This window comes from Arabidopsis lyrata, assembly GCF_000004255.2.
Source record: "Arabidopsis lyrata subsp. lyrata unplaced genomic scaffold ARALYscaffold_4, whole genome shotgun sequence".
In the NCBI taxonomy this organism is placed as follows: Eukaryota; Viridiplantae; Streptophyta; class Magnoliopsida; order Brassicales; family Brassicaceae; genus Arabidopsis; species Arabidopsis lyrata.
This window is the reverse complement of record NW_003302552.1, coordinates 12,862,511-12,870,222: the sequence shown is the minus strand read 5'-3', so window position 1 is coordinate 12,870,222 and position 7,712 is coordinate 12,862,511. Positions and strand designations below refer to the sequence as shown.

Sequence of the window (7,712 nt, the reverse complement as noted above, 5' to 3'; positions counted from 1 at the left end):
AGAGGACAAAAAATTCAAGAATGATATTAAATATGAAAGAAATACATAATGGTAAATGGTGGACTTTAAAAAAAAAAAATTGAAAAGGGTTTGGTAAATGGTAAATGGTGGACTTATTGTAAGGAAGTTTCACTTATGTTTTAATGATGGAACATGTGAAGTCTTCTTCCGCGTCAACATGTCCCCACTTAATCTCCTAAGTAAAAAAATCACCTTAAACTTGTTCTTACCTTCAACGAAAATTTATTAAAATTCTCTTTCTTCTAATATACTATAATACAACTCAATGGTGATGTGTAGAACCCACTGGGAAAATCAGAGCTGGCGTTTCCTCATCCATTCTCATATATTCTCTTATAAAATCCCCTTTACAATCTCCACTTCATTTTCATGCATCTTACACACTTCATCATCTCTTCTTAAGCCCAAAACAAACAAACAAATATACCAAAACAAAGAAGAAGAAAAAAAGGAATAGTTATGGATCTTCTCTTTCTCTTTTTCTCTCTTCTCCTCTCTTACCTCTTTTTCAAGATCTGGAAACTCATAGACTCAAAGAAAGATAAAGATTGCTACATTTTAGACTACCAATGTCATAAACCTTCTGATGATCGAATGGTGAGTACTCAATTCAGCGGAGAGATCATTTATCGAAACCAAAACCTTGGCTTAACCGAATACAAGTTCCTTCTCAAAGCAATAGTAAGCTCAGGGATTGGAGAACAAACCTACGCTCCAAGACTTGTCTTTGAAGGTCGAGAAGAGCGTGCTTCGTTACAAGACGGGATCTCGGAGATGGAAGAGTTCTACGTAGACAGCATCGGAAAACTCCTGGAGAGAAATCAAATTTCTCCTAAAGACATAGACATCCTCGTAGTCAATGTCTCCATGCTCTCTTCAACACCTTCTTTAGCTTCAAGAATCATAAACCATTACAAGATGAGAGACGACGTTAAAGTCTTCAACTTAACCGGGATGGGATGCAGCGCGAGTCTAATCTCCGTAGACATTGTCAAGAACATCTTTAAGAGCTATGCAAACAAGTTAGCTCTTGTTGCTACCTCCGAGTCTTTGAGCCCTAATTGGTATAGCGGAAACAACCGGTCAATGATCTTAGCCAACTGTTTGTTCCGGTCCGGTGGATGTGCTATTCTCTTAACTAACAAACGTAGCTTGAAGAAGAATGCAATGTTTAAGCTCAAGTGTATGGTACGGACTCACCATGGAGCTAGAGAGGAGTCTTATAATTGTTGTATCCAAGCCGAAGACGAACAAGGCCGTGTCGGGTTTTACTTAGGGAAGAATCTACCAAAAGCCGCCACTCGTGCTTTTGTAGACAACCTCAAGGTTATAACACCCAAGATTCTTCCTATAACCGAGCTTTTAAGGTTCATGTTAAAGCTTCTCATCAAGAAAATCAAGATTCGTCAAAACCCTAGCAAGGGTTCCACGAATCTTCCACCGGGGACTCCTTTAAAGGCAGGAATCAACTTTAAGACCGGGATCGAACATTTTTGCATTCATACCGGAGGAAAAGCTGTGATTGATGGGATTGGACATAGCTTGGATTTAAACGAGTATGATATTGAACCGGCGAGGATGACTCTTCACCGGTTTGGGAATACTTCAGCGAGTAGTTTGTGGTATGTGTTGGCTTACATGGAGGCCAAGAAGAGATTGAAGAGAGGAGATAGAGTGTTTATGATAAGCTTTGGAGCTGGTTTTAAGTGTAATAGCTGCGTTTGGGAAGTTGTGAGAGATCTTACTGTTGGTGAATCAAAAGGAAATGTGTGGAATCATTGCATTGGTGATTATCCACCAAAATCGATTTTGAATCCTTATTTGGAGAAGTTTGGTTGGATTCAAGATGAAGATCCTGACACTTTCAAGGTCCCTGACGCTTTCATGTAAAACGTTTTGGCACAAAAACGCAAACGCAAAAACAACACAAGGTGACAATATTTTCTCTTCCTTAATTTTCTTCGTTTTTTTTTCTTTTTTCCCTTAGTTAAAAATTTACGTTTTTTTTTATAAATGGATTGGAAAGGAGATATGATCAATGTAAAAGAAACTTTAATTAGTTTTTGTTTTATATGATTTTTTTTGGGTGTTATAATTTGTTAATTACATACTTTGAAATAAGGGTTTAGGGGCATGCACTTCCAATACGATGAGGGTTTACTAATTTGTCATCCTATTGGAATGCTGCCTTCCTTTTTCTTATGTTAAATGTTGTATCATTTTAATATTTTTTGTAATGTTTATTTTTCACTTTTTTTGTACAATCGTTTCGCATTTACTCAAGCTTGCCTCTGTAATTCATGGTAGTCCTTTTTGGTAGTTTAAGAAAAAATACAAAAATGAAAGTAAAAATATTCAAGACTATAAATTACATTGAGTGTGAAAAGTTGATAAATAAAGGAGTCTACAGTGGACTGCTGAATTATAATGTTCAGATTCTGAACATGTCTTAATCTACGTTTCATAGTTATAAAATCATATTTACATTTTACATGCAACATTATTTGTTTTTTGCTATTTCTATTCGCAGAACAATTTATCGTGTCAACATTTTTAAAACACAGGAAGATAAAAAGGAAAAAAGTTTGTTTGGTAGGCAAACATTCAATGGGCATTTGATTTCATTACCAGATTCTGGGCCCCATTTGTCTCCATGGAAAATGACAAAATTCATCTTATTCATATAGTTTTTTCTTGCCACGTCTTTTATTACATTTAGAATTAATTAACATTTGTTAAGGTACGCTTAATGAAAGTTAAATGCCAAAAAAAGAAAAATTTATAATCATGCTTAACGACAACAAAAAAAAGTGTTTTAGAAACTCCTCACTAGATTTTCAGGATCGACTTAGTTAAAACGTATTCTCTCTGTATCAAAAAGATTGATTTTATAGAGTTTTCATATTAATTAAGAAAAACATTTAATGTTTAGTAGTTATAAATGCACAATTTATTCATACCAAACCAATTCTCATAGCTATTAACCAATATTAATTCATCAAATTTTAAAATTCTCAATTAATGATTTTTGAAATTCACAATTTATTAATATTAATTAATTGATAAAAATTTATAAAAATCAATTTTTTTGATACAAAAATAAAATCTCAAAAATCATTCTTTATGATACAAAGGGGAGTATTTAGTAATCGGATGAGCAAAGAATAAATGCGATAACTAAACATCATTATGTCAAACTTTTCAAGATTTTTTATGCCATCACTTTCATACGGAGAAGACCTAGTTGGAGACATTATTACTAGAGTGGTCGAAGTTCGTGTTACATTGAGTGTGAAAAGTTGATAAATAAAGGAGTCTATTGTTTACCAGATTATATCGAAATTTTATTTTGTTTAGTTCCAATGTTCCATTATTACAAGGTTACAATAACGTTATTCAATTTAGGTTTAACTAATAAAGCATTCACAGTTTAGGTTTTATCATCTTTTTAAGGGCTAACTAAAAAAAACTACTACATGATAATGAATTTGATTAGTAAGTTTTTACAGTAAAGGTAAAGTATTGACATATATTTTTGTATCACTATTTTTTACCGTTGAAAAAACTATTATGGCTTTAAAAATCAATTGACCGTATCCATATATTTCTGGTTAGATACTAAATTTGGTTACAGTATGGTTCTGCCACTTACTTTATGGACCAAGAATCTATATCTATATTCTCTATAACTCATTGAATATAATCTATTTTTTCTTATAACAATAGATGCTTAGTTTCTACATAGTTGTCTTTTTTTTTTGGATTAATCGTTGATAACTATAATTTGCATTTAATACACATTAATTTGAATGGTAAAACAAACCCATTGTTTACAACGAGGAATAAAAAACCCATATTTTTCGGATGAAAACACGGAAATTAAATTAGTAGAGTGGTCGAAGTTCGTGTTAGTAAGAAAAAAAAAATTAATTAATCGAAAAATAATAATTAGGAGAAATGGAAAAAATAAAATCAAAATCAAAACTACAAAGGTAATAAATAGGGACAGGTAAGTGACAGTAGAAAGAGAGCGGTCCAAAATCGAAAGAAACTAACTTTCTTATTAATTTGCCACTCAAAAACAGATGAACATTTATTTCTCAACTCTCATTTCGATTTCACATGTGGCACTATTAGGTGTCGTTGGATCTTCATAAAATCTATTGTCAATAAAAATTGGGATTTGTATCATTTTTGTACCAACACAACATAACTCCAACAAAAGACGATCGTGTTAAAACCATAAATTTACTACCTGATTTCGTAATTTTCCAAATCTAATTTTGAGACTGAAATGATCCACCTTCCTTTTTCTGGATACATACAAATCTGAATTAAAGATTTTTTTTCTGAATTCATATATCCTTAATGCAACGTTATTTAATGTGAAGTGTGAACCAAGATTGTTGTTACCATCAGATTGATTAATAAAATAATAATCTTGGAGGAATAATACATGCCTTTTATGTGTAACGAACCAAGTCCATTGGGCTTTAATTGGGCCTAGTTCTCAATATAATCATACACGTTCCTCTTCTCCTTTTTATTAGACCATACACATTGCAGCACTTGACCAGCGGATATATGTAATTAAAGAAAAGGTAAAAATAATGCAAAAGTTAAAGAGAGAGATAAGAGAGAGGTAGAGACAGAAATTTTTTTTCCTTTTTTTTAATGCTTCATACCCAGGTGTACTGCTACACTCGAGTCTCAACTTTTTTTCACTTTTTGTATTTGTTTTGAGTTTTTTAATACATACACTCGGCCAAAGGGTTCGCCGTTGTGTATGCCCTTACGTGCGTGTGTAGTGTCGTTGACGAACCCTTAAGTCTCTAACCACCATAAGAGAGCAGCCAAAATCATGAGATAAAGAAGAAAAAAAGAGAAGAGAAAGGCAGAGAGATATGTCGAGACAAAGGCGCACCTTCGCTGTCACCGTTGTGGTTGTGTCGTCACTTCGGACTCACGGGAAAAGAGTGAGGAGTGTGGCGGGCTTAGAGAGAATGAGAGAAGGAAATCATAGTAAAAGCATGTGAAGCAAAAAGTTTCAGGCTATATTTTATTAGTAAATTTAGGGGCGAACTTCTAAAATATGGTTGTTATTTAACTAGCAACAACAACAAAATAAAATAGTAACCAGAGTTCGATAGCTCGACTGAAAATGTACTCTGGAAATTTCTAAGCGGTCAAGATTGAGTGGCAGCTGAGACGGGTAAAAATATGAAAAGTTGGTCCGGACCTAGAGAGGTGTATAGACTTTGGTCGGGAACTTTCTAGTTTACAAAAAAAAAAATGACACAAAATAATAATACATAGAAAAAAAAATGACTACGAACACAAAATTTGATATAGAGCTAAATCAATATATTGTGCCTTAAAGAAAATCAAAAGAAACACAATTGTACAAATTCACACAAATATACTTTATAGCATGAAGACCACAGTTTAAATAAGCCTCTAGAGTTATCGGACCTGCCACAAGATACGATGGTTTAAGTCTGAAAGAGGAATAAGGGAAGCTAACAAAGGCAGCCACAACATCTTTGTAGTATCCACTCGAAGCTGCCACAAGAAACCAAGAAATTAAAATCATAACAACAAAAGAGAAGTCAAGAGAGAAAGAGGGAGGGAGAGAGAGAGAAGATTTACACATGGTGGAGACAAGAACATGGTCTATCTCTAGGAAACATGAGGATAGTGTTGTTATGGTCCAACGAAAAAACAAAGGAAAAATTGTTTTCAAGAACTTGACTCTTGTTGCTTGAACCTTCAGGAGAAAATGGTTGAGACAGAGAAGAGACAGAGGAAGAGAAGTCGTATTTTTCGCAGTCAACTCCGTAGCTCACAGGAAGAGAAGACGAAGAAGACGACGACGAACCAACTCTCTCCTCTTCCTTCATTTTTCCATTGATATTTCACTCTCTCTCTCTCTCTCTCTCTGCTTTGTGTTTTGAATCTTCTTGTCTCCCGGGAAAATTTGGAAACTTAGGTGTTAAACCTAACGGTCATCACCTAACTATTACAACACCAACTACTTTTTATTAGTACATGCTTTGTCTACTTAGGTCAGTGACGTCATTTGTTCACCATTTGGTTTCAATCTTTTGTGTTGAAAAATTTGGAATAGTATTATACTTACTTTCTCACCCTCGTTAGGTACATAGACTCCTGATACATAAGTTTCTAACAATTTATTGACGTGGGGTGGCATAAGAAATTAAGAATAGCTTTAGCAAAAAGAAATTAAGAATAGTCGAATACTCAAACCTAGCTATAATTAAGGAGATTCTGTCTTTAGCTTTCTATGTTGGTAAAAATACATATGGGTTTCATAGAATGGGAAAACGGCCTATTCCTCTCTAAACTAAGTTGCTTTGGCTAATTCATCCCTGAAACTTTGTCTTGTGCCTAAACCCACATGAACTAACATAGAGTTTGAATTTCCTCCCTGAACAAAACAAATCCGGACTAAACCCACAAATCGTTAAACGCCGTTATTGTTCCGTTAACGAACATCTGACTAGGATGCCACATCATCGATCTAAGTGACTGTGTTTTGAGAGAAAAACGGCCTATTCCCCCATAAACTAAGTTGTTTTGGCTAATTCATCCCTGTAATTTTATCTCATGCCCAAAACCCACATGAACTAACATAAAATTTGAATGTCCTACATGAACAAAACAAATCCAGACTAAACCCACAAATCGTTAAACGATGTTAATGTTCCGTTAATGACCAGCTGCTAAACAATGTTACTGTTCCGTTAATGATCAGCTGACTAGATCTTGTGAATACAAGTGCATAAAGTAGTAAAGAGTTTTTTCCAGTAAGTAGGCGATGCCTTTTCTAGGTCTTCTCTCATCTTTATATAGATACTCTTCCTAGGTTATTCGGTCCGAGGTCCGCATTAACCTCTCCTACATCACAGGTCCATGCCGAGATCTCGCCTCACTTAGTCCTGATTCGGAGCCAGCTCCGCTTCTCTTCACTATGGGCTTATGAGCCTAACGTATCTCCCACTTGTTAGTTTTGTTGGTGGATTCGGAGGTGCTGAATCTAGCTCCAACTAAACCTGTTCAAGCACACATCTGAAAATTCATCAAAATCTTAGAATTCATACCCTAAAACACCTTTAATCCCAGCAACTGTCTATTCAATTAGGTTCTTCATCCATCAATTTAGTCCAGATTTGTTTTGTGCATGTAGGAAATTCAAACTTTATGTTAGTTCATGTGGGTTTTGGGCATGAGATAAAATTACAGGGATGAATTAGCCAAAACAACTTAGTTTATGGGGGAATAGGCCGTTTTCACCTCAAAACACAGTCGCTTAGATCGATGATGTGGCCTCCTCGTCAGATGTTCGTTAACGGAACAATAACGGCGTTTAACGATTTGTGGGTTTAGTCCGGATTTGTTTTGTTTAGGGAGGAAATTCAAACTTTATGTTAGTTCATGTGGATTTAGGCACGAGACAAAGTTTCAGGGATGAATTAGCCAAAGCAACTTAGTTTAGGGAGGAATATGCCGTTTTCCCTTCATAGAATGGGCCTATTAAAAGTTTCTCTTGGGCAATATTGTGAAATTAAAAAATCGATAGTACATTGGCGACACAATTTTCACTTGTTGCATGGATCGGCATGAATCGTAAACAAAAGTACATTGGCGACACAATTTTCACATGTAAACAA

General features: G+C 34.7%; 2 protein-coding genes across 2 annotated transcripts; one reads left to right on the top strand and one right to left on the bottom strand.

The window, feature by feature from the left end:
* The first annotated feature begins 223 nt into the window (after positions 1-223).
* Positions 224-2,299, top strand: LOC9315242 (3-ketoacyl-CoA synthase 12). The gene has a single exon (XM_002880953.2). It carries the CDS (start codon positions 481-483, stop codon positions 1,909-1,911), a length of 1,431 nt encoding a protein of 476 aa, XP_002880999.1. The 5' UTR covers positions 224-480; the 3' UTR covers positions 1,912-2,299.
* A 3,055-nt stretch (positions 2,300-5,354) lies between these two features.
* On the bottom strand, positions 5,355-6,154 carry LOC9315241. The gene is made up of 2 exons (XM_021029629.1): positions 5,671-6,154; positions 5,355-5,583 (listed from the first exon to the last, which is right to left on the bottom strand). Exons 1-2 carry the CDS (start codon positions 5,919-5,921, stop codon positions 5,541-5,543), a joined length of 294 nt encoding a protein of 97 aa, XP_020885288.1. The 5' UTR covers positions 5,922-6,154; the 3' UTR covers positions 5,355-5,540.
* Between the last annotated feature and the right edge of the window lie 1,558 nt (positions 6,155-7,712).

Coding starts and splice junctions, on each gene's coding strand:
- LOC9315241 (XM_021029629.1), bottom strand. CDS start 5,921: ATGAAGGAAGAGGAGAGAGTTGGTTCGTCGTCGTCTTCTTCGTCTTCT. Junction 5,584..5,670: donor TGTTCTTGTCTCCACCATGT/GTAAATCTTCTC, acceptor TTCTTGTGGCAG/CTTCGAGTGGATACTACAAA.
- LOC9315242 (XM_002880953.2), top strand. CDS start 481: ATGGATCTTCTCTTTCTCTTTTTCTCTCTTCTCCTCTCTTACCTCTTT.